General features: G+C 40.7%; 1 protein-coding gene across 2 annotated transcripts in view; it reads right to left on the bottom strand.

The window, feature by feature from the left end:
• Positions 1–22,543, bottom strand: part of NHS (NHS actin remodeling regulator) — a 328,723-nt gene that overhangs the window by 40,655 nt on the left and 265,525 nt on the right. For both annotated transcript variants that reach the window (XM_084869409.1, XM_084869410.1), the window contains exon 2: positions 4,953–5,105. In XM_084869409.1, the coding sequence (XP_084725535.1) occupies positions 4,953–5,105 (153 nt within the window). The remainder of the gene's footprint in view (positions 1–4,952; positions 5,106–22,543) is intronic.

Consider the following 22,543-nt stretch of genomic DNA (forward strand, 5'->3'; position numbering starts at 1 on the left):
TCTGAAACCCTGGGCTTCTAGGGAAAGTAAAGAACTCTCAATCACAACAGTTGTCTGATTTCGGAATAAAGCTACCACTGGGAAAAGCCAAGACATTTCCCTATGTGGGATGAAGTGATGCTGACTTCATATCAAGAATCACTGAGACACTAAGAGAACCATTTAGCTTTCTGGGTGTTTAAAAAAGCCCCAAAACATGCCTAACCCAACACACTGGCCACACCAAATACCATTCCACCTGCCCCAAACTAGCTTATACTCATGTCCAGGACCTGATATCTTATGACTACATCATGATGAAGACACAAATTGGTACAGCATCTTTCTTAATCATCTCTTGTATTATTTAAAATCACCATTCTTAATATACCAATAATTATAACTATGATGCCCAACATTTACTGAGAATTGCCCTATGCCAGTGGTCGCAAGCCACATGTGGCTCTTTGGCCCCTTGAGTTTTTAGCAAAGGCCAGCTTAGGAGGACCCTAATTAAGTTAATAACCATGTACTTACCTATATAATTTAAGTTTAAAATTTTTGGCTCCCAAAAGAAATTTCAATCGTTGTACTGTTGATATTTGGCTCTGTTGACTAATGAGTTTGCCAACCACTGCCCTATGCCAAAGACACTTTGCTAAAGCTCTTCTATGCATCTCAACAGTAGGTACTAACACACTCCTCTTCTGCAGATACCTAAATGGGCTCAAGGGAGGCTAAGTCACTGCTGAGCAACAGTGGTACACACTTGGCCCAAGGCCCCTACTCTTTACCACTATTTGACCTATAGGCACTGTAAGGCCCTAACATGCTTTCTCACTCATCAAGCAAGACTGCTTAGGTTTGTGTAGTATTGGATTATAATTATATTTTATCACATTCTAATTCTTTGAATATTGATAATAGAATATAGAATATTTGACAGATCATAAGACATTACTCTTTTTTTTTTTTTACCCATGTTAGGAAACAGAACTAACTACACTGATCCTCTCAGGTGACATCAGAAGTAAGCCCTTTCTCCAAAGGCCTGATAATGCCCAGTGCCCATTTCATCTCTCTCACTGTATTAATAGAAATCAAGATATCTTTATATGCCTGCCTCTATCACTAGGGGGAAAGCAGAGACTACATTTTATTTAGGTTGAGAGGTAGTGTCTTCTAAATAAATGTTTGTTGAGTGACTGAAAGGAAGAATGAATGAATGCTTTGGTCAGAGTCTAGTCTTTTAGTATTAGAGTGTACTCCATACCCCTATCTTTTTTACCAATTGGTGGGACCTTCTCTAGGTCCTGTTGCCTGTTTCCACCCGCTACGTTAATGCAAGCCCAATTTCCTCTTTGTTGTAGGCAGTGTGCTACACTAAATGTACCCGTGCACTCTCAAGCTTTCAGATTTCTTTCCATGTCTGATTCGGCTATCTGTGGGTTTCTCTGCCTAAACTACAGACTTTGTTTGTGGCAGGAAAACATGGTGGTATTCCACATCTTCCTTTTCTTGAGATTCTTTAGTCAAATGTTGACTCCAGTTAGCAAACAGAAAAAGTATTCAGCACCATGTATGGAGTGCTAAACTGCCTTCATAGCCAATGTTTATCAGGAAACAGAACTAACTACATTTTTTAGATAAATGTCTTTTTGTTAAAGTGCCTACTCCAATACCACCCTCATTTTTCTCTACAAGCAAATAGTGGGCTTTTTACTAAATAAGCAATGCAAGGAAAAGCTTTGGCAGTCTTAAATTCATAATGTAGAATAGAATATAGGTGTCAATGGTTAGGAAAAGGTGAAAGGAAGGGAGGAGTCTGGAGGAAGATAGCAACTCAATTTCCCATTCAATTGCTTCCCTCCTACACTTTCTTAAATAGATCTCTTTCATTCACCCTAGGCAGGGAATAAGCAGGCTAGATTAATTGCTCTCTGATAATGCTCTTCTCTGGTGGTGAGGTGGGGAGAACATTTGTCTACTAGAGACTGACAATACAGTCAACTCTTGGTTCTTGTTACCGTAGGTGTAGGTAAATGGAACTTAGACCTTAGCCCTGCAACTTGAAAAGAAAGGAAGTATAAAATATAAATATCTCTGTTTAGCCACCGAGTAATCTCTCTCTATCTTACAAACATAAACAATGGCATCACTTAAAGCCATTATTGTCTCTGAGTATAAAGAATTGCTAAGAAATGGAGGAAAAAGAGGAATCAGATTCTAAATAATTTGAAATCCATTAAGGTGCCACTTCTTCCAGGGAGCCTTCCCTGAAGCTCCATGGCATAACTATTGCCTTTTCTCTGAGCCTCATATCACAATGTTGAAATTACCTGGTTACTTATCATCCTCATTAGATTGGGAATTCTTTGTGGACAGGGACGATAACATTATTGCAGTCTGAATCCCAGATTTATATTGAACAGATCTTGAATGCAGCCAATTTATAGGTTCTGATCTTAATATCCCAGCTCCCTCAAAGCTTCAGTATCCTATCCCCCCTGGTGAAAGCCAAGCTATTTCATCTGTCCAAATAGATAACCCACAGGCAAACTCACTACAGCATTTGCTGAGCAAGGCCATTGTCTCATAGGTCAGAATTAGTCATGGCCACCAGATGGCAGAAGTACTATTCTGTTGATCACACTGCTAAGCCGCTGTGTTTCTTGGACAAGGTAAGAAAAAAAAAAAAAAGCCACTTTCTAATTTTAATTCTACACTGCATGTTTTTAATTCTATGATGCCTATAATTCCTGTTTATGGCTCTCTGCAGTGCTATTAAAATCACCACACCCAAGATTTGCTATTGAGACAACCACAAAGCCAGCCAGTCTGTGGAGGCAAGATGCAGCTCCAGGGTCTTCCTTCCAAACCCCATGAGCCCCCACATCCCTCTCTCAGCCCCTAGGAGGAAGTTCACAGAAAACTGATATTGGCACTTGCTGTTTCTCAGTTATGCCATTATGCCCAAACCTGACAGCACAGTGAAATGTGATAGCTATGAATAGCTTAAAGTTATCTGGATGAATCTGGAAAAAAATTGAATAAAAATGACTTATGAATAATAATAAAAGGATAAAAATAATTATGGCTAAAGGGCTAACGTTACTCAAGCTCTCTAACGATAGAATCAAAGAAAGCATTTAGTGAGAATGATCGCATTTCTCTGTTATCATTCTGTGCCCTCAATGCTCAACCAGTTTTCTGCAGAATTTCATTCAGTTGCACAAACATTCATTTGAGGACCTATTATATGTCACACTCATGCTAAATACTTGGAATAAAAAAATTAATAAGATATCCTTTCCCTTGAGTAGCTCATGGATTAATGGTGGAAGATAGGCTTATAGGTTTTTAGTTATAATATAAGCTTATAAGTGGCATGATGGGAAGATGCACAGGATATTATGAGAAGGGTTTCTAATCCAAGCTGCAAAGGAATGGCAAGAGTGTTAGGGAAGATTTCCAGAAGGTGGCTTGCAGTAAAAATTTGGTAAAGGATGTCTTTTAAGCCATGTATAATATCACAGGAATAATAAAAATGCCAGAGATATTTCTTTCTAGAGGATACTGATCATCATTCTTCATTGTAAGTATCCTAGTGTCCACTACTAATAACCAAGGGGAATTTTGAGAAACAATTGTGTTAGGGATATCAGTAGGTTAGCTCTTTTATTAAAGGGGAAAGTGACTAGGGATTGGAGAAAAGGGAGAAGTCATACATATGTGGAAAAAATAAACTTAAACCAACATTTGTCAATTTATTTCCCCATCTTGATAGTGACTTTAAAATATTTTACTTGAATATTCATACTTTTGCAAGATACAGTTTCTTAAAGAAGCATAAAGAATTTAGAACAAAGACATTGAATGTACAGGCACTATCTTCTCCATAGCAAAAATCTAAAGGCCAAAATGCTGACATGCCAACTCCTGATACCCAATTTGGGGGTCTCTAAGAGAATGATGCCAGTTTGTAATCTCCTTGTCCTAATTAGAATGGGTTTAAGGCACTGAAAAGTAACCAGTGCAAGAAAGGGCTGCATCTTCTACCTTGACTGCTATGTGCCTAACTCCAGCTTTCTCGGGACTGTGAGAAACCAAAATAGAAATATTTAGTGATTTCCCTAGAACACGGTATATAGTTAAGATGGAGAGAGCTCTGGCTGGAGGGCTGGAGGCCCAGGTGTGGTCCTGGCACTATACCTAATCTGCTATATGTGCCCCTGAGCAAGTTTCCTGACATCTCTAGGCCTCCACGTGCTACACTGTAGAATGGACCAGATCACTGGTTCTCAACAGGAACAGAAGAGCTCTATGGGAGAGGTCTGGTTGTTTGATGACTGGACAGGAGCCAAGGATGACAGCCATCCTACAATGTACAGGACAGTCCCAAACAATGAAACAGTGCCCCAAGTCACAAATATCCCACCAGAACTTCTTGTAAAGGGAAAGTCTGTATCCTATTGCTGAATCAAACTTAAATCCCTTTTAGTTATAACCTAAAGGTGTTTTTTGGCTCATGCTTCATGTACTCTGAATGTACCAGTTTTTATGGTATGTCCTCTTACCCCTCAACCCCTTCATTTCCCGATATTTTTATTTCAGAATGACTGCGATTGTTTTTACTTAATTCAAAGCTACTTTGATAGGTACAAACACTGATTCATTATGTGTTCTAGTGTAGTCATGCCCAGGCATTTGTATATTGCAAGTCTTATTATCACAACAAATATTTTTCCTTTTAAATTCTGTTTATTATCATATTTAGACTATAATGCTACTTTTAATTATGTGTAGAGTTAGTTTATATTATGTATGATTTCATTTCAGGTTAAAAAGGGGAGTGTTTCAAAGTACTTGATATAACAAAAGAAAGTGTTGTGAGTAATGTGAGAGAGAACAACTGAATGGGACATTCTCTGAGTTGTCTCCTTGAAAAGCCCTCCAAGCCTGGGATTAATCACCTCTGCGCAGGGCTTGCAGGCTCTGCCGGGCATGGCGGTGCAGCTCCTCCACACAGGGTGGCCTCGTGGCTGGGAGGAAGATGTTTCTCTGCTGGTGCCACGGTGCATGGTAGTACACGCTCAGCTTACTCTCAATGTCCAGGTTGGAGACGGCTGCAAGAGACAAAAAGGGAAATGAAGCATTATATGTCAGTAGCTTTAAACTGTGCATTTGGCAGAGGCTGGGGTGGGGAGGGAGCAGGGGCGGAGACCAGGTAGAGTGGAAGTCCCGATTGCTGCATTCACATTGGGAACTCACTCAAGACTGAAGAAAGGTTTGAAGTTTACAATACAGAGAGGAACAACCTTTGCCCCCATCCAAGGGATGGAAAACCCCTGAACACCAACCAGCTACCTTTCTAGCCACACTTTTACTTTGTGCTGAGATCAACCTTGATGAGCCCCTGGCCAGCCATGCTTAGGTGTGGGGGTGGGGGAGTCCTTCCTCCCAAGAAAGCAGAGAAAAGCCTCAGGGATGAGTCCAAAAGGTTGCCCCATCTCCAGTCTTCTGGCTGCAGGGCCGCAGAACTGTATATAATTCTACACACCTGCCCTGATGCCCACCTGAATTTGCCCCTTGCTTGCCCTGCTTTCTGTCTCCTGTGATCCTTGGCACCCGATCCTCACTATTTAACCTTATCCTACCTTCGACCTGCCAACCTCATTGCCTGCCATGTTTCAAAGCATTACTCAGTCTTCCTAGTTTCGCCCAGGGGAGAACACAAGCATTAAAGATCCCATTACATGGGTATGGGTGTTAAGAGAGGGAAACCACAGACAGTGCTCGTAAGGAGAGGAGCACAGTCCTTGCAACTCATCTAAGAGATCAGGGATGGAGGCCTCCTTCCCCAGAGCACAGCAATTAACCCATTATGTCTTCTTCATGTACACACTGAGTCTAGGATGGCAGTCACATGGACTTGAAGGCAAATTCTTATGGAAGAAGCTGCTCCCAAGAGGGAGGATTCTGAAGAGGAAATTCTTGCACAAAGGAACTCTTGAGCACCTGGGCAGCCTGCCAGTCTCAGGAATGGTGAGCACTGGCCCAGTCTGCCCTACCCTCCAGACCTACTTTCCAGACTAGACCCTGTCCTGGCCTCATCAGCTCCTCCCAGTCTCATTGTGTCTTTCTGCTTCTTTTCCATTTTTTCCTGGTATGTGATTTGGGGGCATTCTGTCCAAATGCATATTCCTGTGCCCCAAACGGATTTTTGGTTTTTCTCTGATCCTTTTCTTTCTGAAGTCAAGTCTACCATTTCACTTTGTCTGAGAAGCCATACCTAGAACAAGATACTCTACAGAGAGGACAGAAAGGTAAATGAAAAGGAAGGAAGAACACTTTTGCAGAAGGGGAATAGAAAAAAGAAAACTGGGGAGAATGCAGCCTTTTGATAATGTACCTCCCTCCAACTACTGTATTTATGGCAGTTATTTTTGGTTTTGCTTTTGTGTTCTAATGCAGTCATCATTAGTGTTTTTCTAGAATAACGCATCAGACCCACAAAGAGTACCAATAGAAACAAAGACCTATTTCCAAAGAAACACCACATTGACAGGTTCAAAGGGCAACGTGATGCCCCTGAAACAGTGTTGAGGAAATGCTCTCTATAGCTGTGCCATTCAATATGGTACATTGGCTACTAAGTACTTTTAAATTTTTAATTTAAAACAATTAAATTAATTTAAATAGCCATAGGTGGCTACTGTATTAGCCAACCATAATAATAACTAGTCTGTTATATTCTCTCACCTTCAGCTACGAAACAGATTATTCCCTTTGACCTAGATTTATCTTTTCTTTGTGCTTAATCTCCAAGAATTCAAGCCCAAGGGTTAGAGATCCCAAGATTATCTTCCTGAGTAGGAGATAGTATTTTAGGAAAATGTTTTATGGAACCAAGAATAAAAGCAGCAACTTTTTTTTTTCCCTTGAGCTACTCTAAAACTTCAATCTTTCTCTTGGAAACTATAAGTTTTTGGGGAACCATCCAGGAGTCACTAGGTCCTGGGGATAAGAAAACCTAGGAGGAATTGCTGAGGGAGAAGTTCACCTCTTCAGGCCTCAGATGGGGTGTGGGAGGCCTTGGGATAGAAAGAGTGGGCCATATGTGGATCAGATCTTCCCTTCTCTCAAGTGTAAAGTAAAGAGGAGTGCTAAAAACAGAGGCTTTATTTAGCCATCATCAGAGGGACACTCAGATTCAGTGACCAGGATTGACTAAAAAGTCAATCTGGGTGCAGAGGTCAACTCCCACCCAACAGAGGTGGCTGTGAATTAATGTGTTAGTTGCAGCTGGGAGAAGGGACAGAACAGAAAGCTTGCCTGGGGGAAAGATGAGGCAAGAAGTTCAGTGGGCAGTCTCAAAAAGAGAGAGTTTTCCAAGTACTTCTTCTCCCAGTTCATTCCTTTAGGAAAGAAGGAATCAGGATTCAGAGCTGGGCCCACGTGACTTGGGAGTAGACCAGAAAACTCTTACAGCCCCTCATTCTCTTAGAACTGGGTCAAGTGGCTGTGGCTCTTCAATCTTTGTGTGGTAAGAGCTGAGCTCCTGCTATTTATCTCAATATTGATTTTAAAGAGAAGACTCATTAGAAGTAATTGTCAAAAACACAGATTCCTGGGCTCTAGCCTAGACTTCCTAAACCAGTTTCCAACAGAGAGGACTAATAATCTGTGTATTTGAAAAGTGCCCCTGGATTATTTTTTACCAACAGGCAGCTTACGAAACACAAAATGTTATCTGATGACTCCTTGGAAACTTTTGGGAGTGAAGTGAGATGGGCCACCTGGGGGAAAGAAAGAAACTGCTGAAAATGGCAACATCCATCCATTCATGGAATGTTTTCTAAATAGCTATTATATCCCAGGCACAGTACTAAGTGCTGGGATATATCACAGAACAAAACATGGAGTGCACATTTTCTGGTTCTGTGTGGAAATGGTTTAGGGATGATTCTATCTGGAAGCAACAGGCTGGAAGATGTCACCTCTGGCAGATTCCTCCGGTTTCAGTAGTATACAATTCCCTGGTGATTGCTTAAGCCAGATTCTAAAGGCCATAAACACCAAAAAGATTATAGTCCCCACTCCTCCACCTCCACCTTTTTGCAGAGGGGAATCTCAAATTAAAGGATAAATTATCATACTGTAAAATAAATGCAATGAAGTTCAGCAAAATTATCTTAATAAATATCAGATTATTTGAAAAAAGCAGTTTTTTGTGAACTGGTTTTTTGATGCCCTAAACACATTCTTACTGTGCCTACTGGGCAAGCCAGCTCTGAGTTTCTGGGCTGCTAAACTGCCTGCTGCTCAGGACTGTGGATTTGCAGATGCAAAGACTAATCTGTGAGTTCCAGAGTGGTCAGCCAAGTCATAGTTCCTGGGAAGAATCAGCTCTCACAATACAGCCTTCAGGGCTAGGAATCCTCACCTCTTTTCTGGTATTTTTCTTTATCTACTGAGAAGCAATAACGGATTTCTGCCATGCATTAATGGGTAAACATTTCACTCATCAGTGGCTACAATAATGTTTATCTCTTAGGGAAGGAAAACTCTGTAATCACCTTGCTTTCAGTTTTGTCCTTTGGCTATAGAGCATTAACTTGTATTATGTATCCACCAGACGCAGACAGACAGACACTAATAATAGAGCTCTTACAGGGAAAACTATCTCATTTTCCTTCTTTAAAATATCTATTTCTTTTCCTAAGCAACAGCCAGCGAAAGTTGAATCCAATAATTCATAAGCTCACTGTACCACTGCCATTGCAGGCCTGTCCCATATCTTCAGGTTCACCCTGTCCCCTTTTATCCCTGTTTAACAATTTCACCATGACTAAGCCATACAATATAGCTGGATTAGTATCACCAGTAATTTTTGTTCTCATAAATATGATACAAAGAGAACCAAGAAGATTTCTCCTCTGCTTATTTGGATACATCCAAGGATCCCTCTGTGGTCGGCAGAATCCTTGGATAGCCACCAAGATTCCATCCCTCTCATGTACATATACTGTATAGTCCCCTCCTCTTGAGTTTAGGTAGAACTAGTGAATTATGTTGCATTACCTGGCAAAAGGGATTTTAAGATCCCTACTCAGTTTACTTCCAATTAATCAAAAGGGATATAAGTAACCTGAATGTATCTGGCCTAATCAGGTGAGCCCTTAAAATAGGGGTGGGAAACATTTTTTTCTGCCAAGGGCCATTTGGACATTTATGACATAATTCCCTTAATATAATTCACTGAATATAAATTTATGTTGCCGTGAAAAAAAAGCTTCTAGATTTATCGAATTTCGAGTCCCATCTGCAGTTGTCTTGGCAGGACCAGACCAAATGATTTTGTGGCCTTATACAGCCCATGAGCCTGACGTTTCCTGCCCATGCCTTAAAAAGAGACAACAAGCAGAAGAGACACTCTCCTGCTGGCCTTTAAGAACAAACTGTCACAATGTAGAGAAGTCCACATGGCAAGTAATGGTCGGTAACCTCTGAGAACTAAGAGTCTCAGTCCTATAACCTCAATGAACTGAATTCTGGCAACAACAAATGAACTTGGAAGAGAACCCAGGCCTCAAATGAGAAATCAGTTCAAGCCAAAACCTTGATTGCAGATCAGTGGGACCCAGAAGAGAAGACCCAGTTAACCTGTGCCCAGAATACTCACCCACGGAAATTGCGAGATCATAAATGGATGTTGTTTTAAGCTACTAAATATGTGGTAATTTGTTATGTGACAATAGAAAACTAATACACCTTGCTACTATTTCATCCATTTTCCTATAGCCAGTCACTTGCCTTACCTAGTTGTCCTTCTGTCCTCCCTTTGTTACCATTCTCCAAGAAAGGGACAGATAATGGTATGGGTTACAATATGGAATAGGGCTATGTGTCTTTCTTATCTCCTATAGCAGAAAAAAAGTTTATGTGTAAGTATCATTTCTTCTGTCCAAGACTAAAGGCTCTTGCAAAGAGCTCCAGCCATATGCTAAGCTCTAAACCAAGTCCAGTATATTCATGACATTGTCACATAATGCAAGGATTAAAATAGTGCTCTTATTTTACAAATAAGGAAACAGAAACTCAGGAAAAAGTAAGTAAATTTCCAAAGTCACACACCTGGCAAGTGGAAGATCTGGGATTAAAAACCATCTCTGGCTTTTAATATGCCCAGTGATTGTTATGGCAGTACAACCAGAACTACTGGTTGCTATGATGCGCACTGGCCACCCGGGGGCAGACGCTCAAGGCAGGAGCTGCCCCCTGATGATCAGTGTGGTCCCACAGTGGCAGCACTGCTCAGCCAGAAGCCAAGCTCACCGCTGGTGAGCGTACTCCAGCCCCTGTGGCAATGCTAAGGAGCTTTGAGCCAAGCAGTATGGAGTGAGCAGGCAGGTGGTTAGGAGAGATGGGTCCTGGATTGTGAGAGGGCACTGGTCAGGCTGAGGGACACCTCCCCCCCCCCTCCCCTGTGCACGAATTTTGTGCAGTGGGCCTCTAATATTGAAATAAGTTTGCCTAAGGTAAAGCTGATTGGGGAGTGGAGTGGAGTGGGATATCTACCATATAAAAGTATTTAGTGCTTCTCAAAATAAAAATAAAAGATTCAGAACTGGTATTTTTGTGTCACCCATAGTATTAGGTGTAACCAAAAACTCAGTGAGTCTTTCAAAAAGAGCCCAGCAGACTTGTCATATCATAGAAACACAAACAGCACCACAAACACTAAACAGTTAGAAGAGAATGACATTGTAGGAAATGTCTACAGAGCAGTGAAGTCTTTATAGACTGGACTTAATTCATTTCCCCTGTCGAGCTCTGGGGATAATGGAATTGTCTAGAACTTGATTCACAGTGATGTATTGAAAGCATGGGTCACTGGGTTCATCTGAAATGAGCTGACGTGGAAGTTGAGGAAAACTAATGGCTGCCACTATCTTAGAAAGGCCAGGCCCCTTTTTTAAGGGCAGGAGGAGACCTGAGTTTAAGAACTGTTAGGAAGGGGTAAAAATCAGGGGCAGATATAATCTTGTCCCAAGACCCTCAAGACCCCAGTCTCTCCCTGCCCTGCTAGGTTTGGTACTTGTTTAACATTGCCTTTCCTGGATTCATGAGCCTTTTACTCCCTTGAACCTTTATTAGCCATGGGAGAAGTACAAAATTGTTTATTGTTGGCCTCTCTTCCTAGAAAGCTTCTCTATCTCAAGTCTCTACCAATGCCACTGGCTCTCTACCCATGCTACATTGTCTTCCTTCTCCCAGCCTCTCAGGACTTAAAAAGGGGGAAGTCGTCAGCTGAAATCAAAGTTTGAATTATACATATAATGAAAATTTCAGGAAAAAGGTGCAAAGTTACTCAGAAATGGAATTTCTATGCCTTCAAGAAAGGGAAGATATTTTTATTTTTTATTGATTTTTAGAGAGAGGAAGGGAGAGAAACACTGCTGTGAGAGAGAAAGATGTTTGGATGCCTCCTGCATGGACTCCAACCAGGGATTGAATCTACAACCTGGGTATGGACCCTGACCAAGATAGAACCTACCACCCTTTGGTGTACAGGATGATGCTTCAACCAACTGAGTCACACCTGCCAGGGCAGGATGGAAGAGAATTTTAGAATGTTCTTGGAGTTTTTACAGGATTAACTACCCACATACACCTTGCTAACCTTCTTGCCCTTCAACCTATCACCCCCCCCTCCCCATAGCACAGCTCTCTTGCCAGGAGCACACTTCTCCACAAACCATCCACTCTGATGCTCTGTGCCAGAAAGCAGCAGGGAGTGTGTTAGCACATTAACATATTAATGAACATCTGAAATAGTCAGTGTTACAGATATGTCACAGGTTTGTTCCCTGGATCCCTGCTATGTATAAGATAATCCTCAGAAGTTATGAGCTTGGTAAGCAAAATGAAAATCTACTTAGGGTCTCTGTTGCTGCTGTATGAGTTCTCAGATTTTTTACGGAACTAGCGAGGGAATTTCACCAAGTGAACCCATTTATTCCCGCCTCTCTTCCTTTGATGGTAACCAGCCCCTTGCTCTCTCTGCTTGGCAATGTGGAGGAGAAAAGGCTTTGCTGCAGGAAGCCATCCATTGTCAAACACTATCATGAAAGTGCAACAAGGAACTCGGAAGGCTGATGAACCTTGAGCTTTAGCAAGGCCTAAAGCAATGCACCAATATTTCTGTCATGATAGTGGTGGCTTGAAGCAATTTCCTGACCTAATAGTCTCAAAGTAAATCTTTATTAATATTTACTGACCTTTGAGATAGTCTATCTGATCAGGTCCTTGTCATATTACTGCTTACTAAATGTTAGTCCCCTTTCCTGGACTGGAAACAAAAGAAGACCAAGAGGCCAGGATTGGGATCCAAGTTCAAAAGAAGAAAGTCTGGAGCTCTCTGAGTTTCTCTTTTTCTTTTTCTTTATTTTCCTGTCTTCTTGATAAGTGATATGTAAACAAAGATGAGGCCACTAGAGATCACTCTGGTGGTGGTGGTAGGGGGGCGGGTGTCTGACAATCTGAAAATTGAAAAGAAGGCTGCCCACTACCAGAGAGCCTGTGACTTCTCTGACAGTTTGGATATCCTCAGTCTCTGATGTTGTTGACTTGGGCAGCATTCAGTTGACTTGGAGATCCTAATTCTCTGAGTCACTGTCAGAGCTGCAGAACTCTAAACTTCTTGGAAGCAGTTGATAATTTACTTGTTTATCTTCAGGACATTCTGCTGCCATGTTATACACCATGCACTTCATCCAGAATGTAAGCAAGTAGCCATCTGTCACAATTCATCTATTGTTTTAAGAAAATCCCTTTTAAGCAGCTAGCAGAGTCATTAGATTCTACCACTGGAAGGGACCCCAGAAATTATTGAGTTGTGTGCTTTTTTAAACTTCAGGGCATGACCCATTAGTGGATTGTTAAACACATTCAGCAGGTAATGTCTAGTACTTTTAAAATAATTAAACAGAAGAAAATAGAAAGATAGCAAAGTGCACTACATGAAGTAAGTATTGTTTTATGAAGTTATTGTTTCTGTTACATGTGTGTGCATGTGTATATGTATGTGTACATATGCAGGGTTGAGATATAAAATGTGTTTTTTTGTTCTGATATCAGCCAGCAAATTGAAAACTACTGTTCTCATATATTGATGAGGAAATTGAAGTTCAAAGATTTGACCCCAGATTATAGAGCTGATATTTGGCAAAGACAGAAGTAAAACTCAGGTCTCCTGACCCTGGGTCTATGCACTTGCCTTGGCAACCTCTTCCTCCCATGCCAACAGTCAGCCTGGCTGCTTCACCCTTCATCTCTCTCAGTAATGATTTTGTTACCTATTACATCAATCAGTTCCCACACTTTCTAACCTGTTCTCTAAGGAACCAGCCATTTTTATTTTAGGATTCCAGAAGCATGTCAGCCCAGGGAGTAAAGAACAATTGATCTAAGGATGCTGATGTCACCACGAGTTAGCAGGCCTCTTGTTGAGTAGCAGTAGTTTAAAAAATGAGATATCAAGGCTACAAGATAGGTATTTGATTGAACAGCCATAAATTAGTGCTAGTCAGCTGGTTTGCTCTATAAAAACTACATTGATAGCTCAATCTAATAATTAGATCAACCATGAAGTTAACTTTACCAGAGGAGCCATAATGGTAGTGATAAAGTGCTTTCTTTCTAGCAACTTGGACAGAAAATGACCAGCCCATCATCAAATCCTAACATATTTGTACCAATTTTCAAGGTGTTCATGCTTAAGTTTAAATCAGAGTGGGAGGAATAGGAGCTTGGCTCAACCTTTGCTTTATTAGCCCCATACCCCTTAAAGAGACACTGGCAGTTTTAAAAGTTTGCAAGTTAAAGTATAAAAAAGAATACTGAGCATAAATAAGAAATTTGATCTTTTAGGAGAGCCAAATGGAAAGTTAAGAAATACGTCCAAGATTAAGAAAAGGTTGAATGTCACAAATGTTTTCATTATTTGCAAAGAACCAGATGAGGTTGGTTACAGGGATAACCATGAGTATCATCCTTTGGTACTCTTAGTTCCTTGGGAGAGGGGAAATAGAAAGGAAAGATGATGCACTGCCCACAAAGATTAATATGTTTTTAAGTCCCTTCCATCCTGCTCAAACTACAGATGTGATGTAATGAACATGGACACCTTTGACATTCAAGGGAAGAAAATGGAGCTGAAGTGGGAAAGGCACCTTATAAAAAGTCAGTGAAAGCCCCTTTTTATTCAGGAGACACTGCACACAACCACTGGATGTAAGAGGAAAGGGTGCTACTTTCAATACGGTGCACAGAACCTTTCTGGTCCTCCTGGATAGATGTCCTTGTCTTAGATAAATTGTGAAGCAGTAAGCAATTAGCACGTGACACCCAATTATATATACTAATAAATATTTTCTCTTAGGTAGAGGTTAGTCTTTTAAAATGTACTTAGATATTATCAGCAACAATGAAAAATTTAAAAATAGTTACAAAAGGTTCCACATACCACCTCCACTGCTCTTACTTAGAATTATTACTTGCTAATTAGTATTTTCATAGGTGGAAGAGAAGTGATGCCCTTTATTGGGCCAACAAAGAAACTATAAATACATGAGCCTGCAAGCCAAAAGGAATTCTTTTCTGAGGATCTTTCCACAACAAAAACCTAGACATTTATTATGAGTTCTGTGCTCTCTTATAAAAGTTACGGCATAAGCTATATAAGTGGGGGATATTTAACACACAATACACTGAATCTGGAGTCAGAAAAGATGTGTTATCTTCTGACTCAATTAGCCTGAGTCTAGCTGAGTCTGTAGTAATACCTAGGGAGGTCCTCTTTTCATGGTCAATGCCTCAATGCTTCTATATGCTTGTTGAAGACAGGCTTGGAGAATGAAAATAATAGTTTGGGTTTCCCTAAGACAGGTATTGAGACAAAGGTTCAGGTAGGTACAAGTAGTTTATTTGGGAGGTAATGTTAGAAAGCTACCAGTAAGGGGTGTGGGAAAGTAAAAGGGGGAAGGGAAGGAAGCCAATAAAGGGTATTTTTAAGAGCATACTATCATGGTGGGTAAATGGGGCTGGATTGTACCAGAAGCCAGTGTAGAACACACACCTTAGAAGCAAGAATGTTGGAATATTTATCTACCACTTCCTGTCAGTCATTGGCTGAGGGCTACCTAGGCGCCAGAGCAATATTTCCATGGTAGTTATTAAAAAAAAAAAAAATAAGCTACTGGCCATAGAAAGCCCTCGGGCAAAAAATGCAAGTTCTGGGAGATGTAAGTCTGGCTTCTATGCACTGAAGTAATAAGGATGAGAGAATATGTGCAGGGAACCAATAGTCTTAAGGGTTTTAGGATTATACCTTCACAGCACACAAGCATGTGCACTTCATATTTAGGATATCTTGATTGTGCAGGTGGCTAATTTTAAAAGTTTAATGCCAAAGTGGCTTAAAATGAGTTTGTTGTCAAAATATCCCAGTGTGGCAGTGATGAACCCTGGTCAGCTAACTCTGGATCCTGGTTGGAATACTAGCTGAGAAGGTCATGGCCTGGAGGACTGGCTGAGGGGAAGCTGCCTTTTACAGGAACATGGTACAGGCACCCTGGCTATTCCCATTTAACAGGTTACTGCCCCATTTAGGTGGATCTAGTTTATAAATAACTAAAATCCAGCTAAAGTTTCTACATTTTTAATTTACACTTTATTTGAGAAAAATGTAAATGCCTTTTTGCCCTTCATGCTCATATGCCCCATGAGTTGCAATATTTAGAAAACTAGAAGTTCCTTCCATTCCCTCCTTGTCTTTTGGGAACTCAGCCACTGGCCCTTAGAGAAGCTGGACTAGGTTTGTTGAGTAACATCACAGAAAAGTCCATGTGGTGATAAAGACAGATTTTGATCTCCAGAAGACTTGAAAACTCAAGCTTGGAGGTCTTGGCATTTATCCAGACATAAAACGCATATGTTGGCACCTGCAGGGAAACGGGAAATGAACAAGCCATTTTTTTAATCCAGAGCCCATGATGGAAACTCCATAAGCAATGGCAGAATCTACTGAAGGCTATGGGCCCTGAGAAGTTATGAGAGCCTCTCTGGGGAATCTCTCTACCAAGACTTTGACTGAATGAACCACACACAGGGATCAGACCACTTCAGATGGGAATGAGCCCAAATATCAAAACACTAGGTTGAAACATATGAAATTAATATTTTTGTAGGTCAATATAGTTGGTTATTGTGGATTTCATATGGTTCAACCTTATAGCTCTTAAATAAACAAATGATGATCCAAAAACTCAATAATATTTCAAAATGGATAAATGACACCCTATTTTCCTCTCCCAACTTCAAGACATGTCTGTCAAGTTTCCCTTTTCAATTTGATTTGCTAAGGAGGAAGGCAGAGGCAAGAGGAGAAGAGGGGGGGATATGTATACAGGCAACTAGTCTAGACTCTAGAGGGTCTCATTAGAGAACAAGGGCCTCAGGCCCCAGTGCTGGCCAACATGGTTCAGAGGCCTATCAACAGATCTCTGAGTATACTGGAGTCCCTGTCTAATTATACTTGGGTCTGGGAAATAAGAATATGTAATCACTCATTAAGTTCAAGTTACTATGCAGATGTACTTTGAAGAGAGAGACGTCATCAGTACCCTGGTAGCTAAATAAGAGAGGTTAGATTATTATCCCATGTGGGATCAAGTGTGCACCCTGAGAGAATCTCTGTGCCAAAGATTCAAGAGAAATGCTCTCTGTTTCAGCAAGGAGTACAAGGAAGAGGTGACCTTGAAGTAGTGGTAATGGGGTGGGAGTGACAGAATTAGCAGGAAGGTTGGAGAATGCTAGAAGAGAGCCATATGAAATTTTCATTTTGAGGTAAGAAAGAGTTGAATACTTGTAATTTTCTACAAGACAACCCAATATGAAGATTGAAAAGTCTCAGTGTGGGTCCCAGAAGGACCATTGCAGCTATATTAGGAGTTGTGTGAAGCAGAGGTAGGCAGGTTAGAGGCTGCCAAGGAGGAATACAATACCACTTAGCATGTGCATGAACCAGGCACCGGGTTAGGCTTTTGATAGAGGACATCTGATTTGGGTCCCACAATAAACCAAGAGAGCACATTTGATTATCTTCAATTTACTGAATAGATACAGAGAGGTTAAGAAACTTGCCCAGTTGCTCAAAGATTATAAATGTTAGAACTAAGACTTGAAGTGAGTACATCTGATCTCAAAGCATTTCACCACTTTCTGCCTTAATACCCCACTTTCTAACTTATATAAGAGCATATGTCCATTTGGGAAGACATGGCCATTCTGGAAAGGAAGGCTGAAATCTTTCACTGGAGAGCCTGGTGGCCAAGATGAGGAACCTGCTACATAATGGAGAATGTCTTAGTTGTCCCTCAAAGCAGAGCTCAAGACAACTTGTTTGAGAATAGAGATGGGCTTTATTGTGTATCTTTTGCACCTTTTAGCTAAGCAGCAGTCTGAGACCACTGACCTATATGTTATAGAAGTTCAAGTAAGTGGGTTGAATGGATGTGGCTAAACTATATAAATGGTTCAAGCTATGCGTCTTATGGCCCTTTCAATCTCTTTTTTAGTCTATTTCCTGTCTTCTCCTGATCCCTTTCCTCCTGGATAAATTCTACTCAATATTGAGTTCAAACTGTACCTCTTCCATAAAGTCCTTCAAGATCCCCAGGGCCCAATAGTTTAATTCATTCATTGAGCAATGAGTGATCAAGGACCTCCCACATGCCTGGCACTGTGCTAGGCACTGGAATACAGTACAATGGTGGACATGACGGACACAATCCTTGCCCTATGGAACTTATATCCAGGTAGGAACAAGGCCAGGAAACAACCTGATTAATAAGAAAAGATATAATCAGGTAGTAATAAGCACTCTGTGGGATGGATATGAGAGAGAGCAAGGCTAGTGGGAGGCATGACATGCAGTAAATGACAGTGGAGATCTAATGACCAGGAAGGCATGAGATTCTCAACTAGGCCTCAAAGGAAGAGAGAGCGAGGGTCCCTATCCATATGGAGCTGACTTCTAATGGAATGAACTCTTTCTCAAGTTCAGTGTGGCATTCTGGCTTAGCTGGTTATTAAAGTAATTTCTTCTTCTTCCTATGCAGACAGCTGAATGACATTTATCAGCCTCTCTTGCAGTTGGATATGGCCATGTATTTAAGTTTAGTAGTACCGTGTTTCCCCGAAAATAAGACATCCTCCGAAAATAAGACCTAGCACAACTTTGGGAGAAAAAATTAATATAAGACACTGTCTTATTTTTGGGGGAAACAGGGTAGAATGTGAGTAGAAATGATATGCACCACTTCCAGCACAGCCCTCCCACATATTCTCCTTCATGTTCTTTTTTAAAATTATTATTATTCTTGACCAATAACTCTAGGCCTTTATTTTATTTTTTTAAATATTTTTATTGTTTAAAATATTACATATATTAATAATATATCTCCTTTTTCCCCATTGACCTTCCCCCAGCCTCCCCTACCCCCTGTCACATACCCTCATCCCACCCCACCCCCAGTGTCTTGTGTCCATTGGGGTGCTTACATGCATGCATACAAGTCCTTTGGTTGATCTATTTCTCCTTCATGTTCTTGATACCTTAGGAGGAATATTCTGAAGATAATAGATTCATGAGATAGAAGGAACCTAGATCATTGAAATTCAGCTAGGAGAGAAACTACCCACCAATGAAGAAAACCCCATTTGGACATTATGCAAGTTAGGAATAAACCTGAATGTTATTTGGTCACTTAGACATTGGATGTTATTTGCTATAGCAGCTCACATTATACTGATTCACTAAAGTTACTGTATCATTGCCATCCATGGCTACTCACTTGGGCCTCTGACATGGTTCCTAATGTATTACTGTTTACCTCTGTACTCTCAGTACTTTTTCTTCCTGTGGGTCCCATCCTCTCAACTCAGATGGCCACACTGCAATCAGAGGGTTACTCTTCTAAGGGGAGTACTTTTAAATGTTATTTGTTCACCAAAATGGGATTCTACTGTCACTGCTATATCCTGTCCATGGATGCTTGTATGGCCCTTTAAGTCATTTGTATTTTTATGTAGGGGAATGGTTAATGCTTCATCTTTTTTCTTTTAGTTTGTTGTAAAGACATGTTTTCTAGTCTACCACAAATAGAATCCTTATATCAATCCTTCCCAAAATTATGATCATTTCTGAATTGGTGGTGATAGGGTCAATATGACAGTACCATCCATACATTGCTGTAGTTGCTTATTTCCCTGTCAGGCTGTATGCTTTTCAGGACAAAGAGTATTTCCTTTGTATATCTCAGCACCAAGCACAGAATCAGGTACACAGTAGGTACTCAGTAAACGCTTGTTGAATGAATGAATAAGGTTATTTACTGTTGTTAAATATACTGGCATGCTTTGGAAATAATCTGCAAACGATTTTGTTCTTCAGAAAACATCTCTAAAGCTAGCCCCTCAATTTACAGTCAGCATTAACAAAAGCTTTCCCTTGAAAACCAGATGCATGGAAATCAGGCTGAATTACAAGTCGCTTCAGGGCATCCACAGAAATGAGGATTGTGTGGAGGGCACACTAAATAGGAATCTACTTTCCTGCTGCTCTAAGTGCTGGCTTTTTCTCCTCCTTTGCTATTTCTTCCAAAACTAACTCCAAATTATCTCTAAAAGTCTACAGGCAGAGTCATTCTGTCTTGACACATACCTCTGTAAGTCATCTATTCAGTGGAAGCTGCAAGCACCCAGTTAGCCAACACACTGTGTTTGATTTTTTTTTTTTTCAGGGCCAATCCTCAGGCAGTGCATGGGTGCCAGGGAGTGACTGCAGCTAGCCTATGATGAGATGCCTTCTCAGTGCCCTCTGACCAAATTGGCCAACCCCAACACAGTTCTTGCCTTCACAGTGTCCTTCTGCTCCATACATCAACTTTCCTTGAGGGTCACAGTACAGAGCTTCAGCAATCAGAGACACCAAAGCCAGAACAATTTGGCAAAAGAGCATGATCAGGGAAGGAATGGTCTCAACTTGGGAATGACTTTCAGCCAATGTTCTGACTCTTTTTTTTTTTTTTTAACTTTCTTTCAAAGGCTGTCTAAACCAGTGTTTTTCAACCTTTTTTGGGCAAAGGCACACTTGTTTCATGAAAAAAATCACGAGGCACACCACCATTAGAAAATGTTAAAAAATTTAACTCTGTGCCTATATTGACTATATATAACGTAATTCTCTTGAATAGGAATCAAATAAACACAAAGAAAGTATTTTATAATTACTTTATTATGAAATATTAAGTAAACAAAATACTGAAAAATTATACAATTCTTGTCTTGTCTGCACCTACGGCACACCAGGCAACACCAGGAAAAGCGGTTGAAAAACGCTGGTCTAAACAATATTCTTGGTGAGCAAATTTATTTGCCTTTATCCACTCAGGTAAAGGTTTGCTCTTTCTAGAACAAAATCCACTTGGGACAAGTGATACACAAAGGTGGCTGGATTCCCATCTCTCTAGCCATTGTGTTAGCTTACCACTGTGCCCTCCCATGTTTTTGTTTTGTTTTGTTTTGTTTTGTTTTTAGATATTGGGTATTGGTTGAACCCATTGCAGAAATACCAGTTTCCTCTGTGATAGGGCTTTCTGTAAATCCACAGAGAGCAAGATAGTCTAGGGCTGTCTAAGCAAACTGCCTTTTCAGGTGTAACAAACTAGAAATTCTCTCCTTCTGGGGTGAATTCAAGCCAGGGTCTGAACTCTGGGACTACTTGGGCCTTTTTCGTAACAAGTATGGATTTAGGGCTTTGAAGCGGGATAGATTCCAAAAGAGGCATCTCAAGAATTAAGAAAATCCCCGTTGAATATTTAATTGTTAGTGAAAACTCAAAGATTGTTAGGCTTTTCCTTTGCCTGCTACTTCCCTAGACTGAACTTTCTCCATCACTGTCTTTCTCTACTTCCTTTTATCTGTCCCCTAAACACTCCTTTACCCGTAGTCCTTGGTGAGAGCCTGGCCCTCTAACAGACCATGACTAGCCTGGCCTTTTTAGCTATATTACATTTTCCAGCCTGTAAAGAAACTCCTGTTATTGGTAGTTTTCTACATTTGGTATATGGGGCAAAAGTAATAGCTCTCATGACCATAACAAGAATGAAATCCTTGAGTATCCAGAAAACTAAGATTAAGAAACTGGACTGACTAGTCATACTCTGTTCTTCATTCTTTGTCCATTAAAAACAAACAATGACATGGCTCACTCAATAAATATTAATCAGGCATGGGCCATGGCCCTCAACTGTATAATGTTAACCTTTGTTCCTTCAACTTATTCTGCCCTGCTTCTCCCATACCTTCATCTGCTGAGGGTAATAGTGATATCAACATGTTTCTATCTTTCTCTGAATATTCATTATTCAACAAATAATTAGAGCATCTACTGAATTCTATCCTGCCTGAGGCACTGAGACACATATGAGATCTCTGTCCTCCTGGAGCTTGCTGGCTAGTAGGGGAGACAGATGACAAATAAGCATACAGAAATGTCAGGTGATATAAGTTCTGTGAGAAAGTAAGCAAGAGGATAAAAGGGATAAAGAGTGGTAGGGGCACTATTTTAGAGAGGATGGTATAGCAGATAAGCTTAGTTCCTTGACAGCATCCCCTTAGAATTCACCTACACATTCCAAAGGGAAGTCCCCATTAATCTCTGACACTATGCCCAGGAGTGATTTTTTGTTGTTGCTGCTGACAATGGAAGAATGCTTGGCCCATAAGCAGGGCAAGCAAGAAGTATTAGAGAATGCATGCCCCTGAGAGCAGCCCTCACCAATGACAGATTCCTTCTTCTGAGGGCCCCAGAAGTGTGGTCTTCACCTCTTCCAGAGTTCCTCAACAGGACTGAGCTCCAACTGACTGCATGGTGACTGCTTGATAGCACATATTTATTAGATACATCCCTCCCCTCCTCTATCTCTCCTCCCTACGCCCCTGCAGGTGACACTGGACTTACCACTCATATAAACCATTTGTATTCCCATACTTGTTTCAAGGTCTACTTCTGGGGAAACCCAAACTCAGATAGGTAGTTAGGGAAGGCTTCTCTGCCAAGGTGACATTTAAGCAGATATTTGATCCCATGAAGGGAGCAACTAAGTGAAACTGTGCAGTAAAAAGATTCCAAGTAGAGAGAAAAATAAAAGGCTCCTGGGTTTGAGTATTCGAGGAACAACAAAGCCAGAGTATAGGAACAGAATGGATAAGGGAAATGCTGTTAGAATATATCATTTTTACTTTCCTCATTTTATAGATACAATATTTCAATTAATCCTTTCTTTCACTATTTCTTCCAGTTGGTTCACTTCTCATTTCTCTGATGGCTCATTTTCTGAGTTCTACCATTTATTTGCATTTTTAATTTCACTCTGTTTAAATGCATCTACCACTGATTGGTGCAGGGGTTCTGTGAGACTGTGCACAGTCCTGC

This window comes from Pipistrellus hanaki, assembly GCF_964339955.1.
Source record: "Pipistrellus hanaki genome assembly, chromosome: X".
NCBI lineage: Eukaryota > Metazoa > Chordata > Mammalia > Chiroptera > Vespertilionidae > Pipistrellus > Pipistrellus hanaki.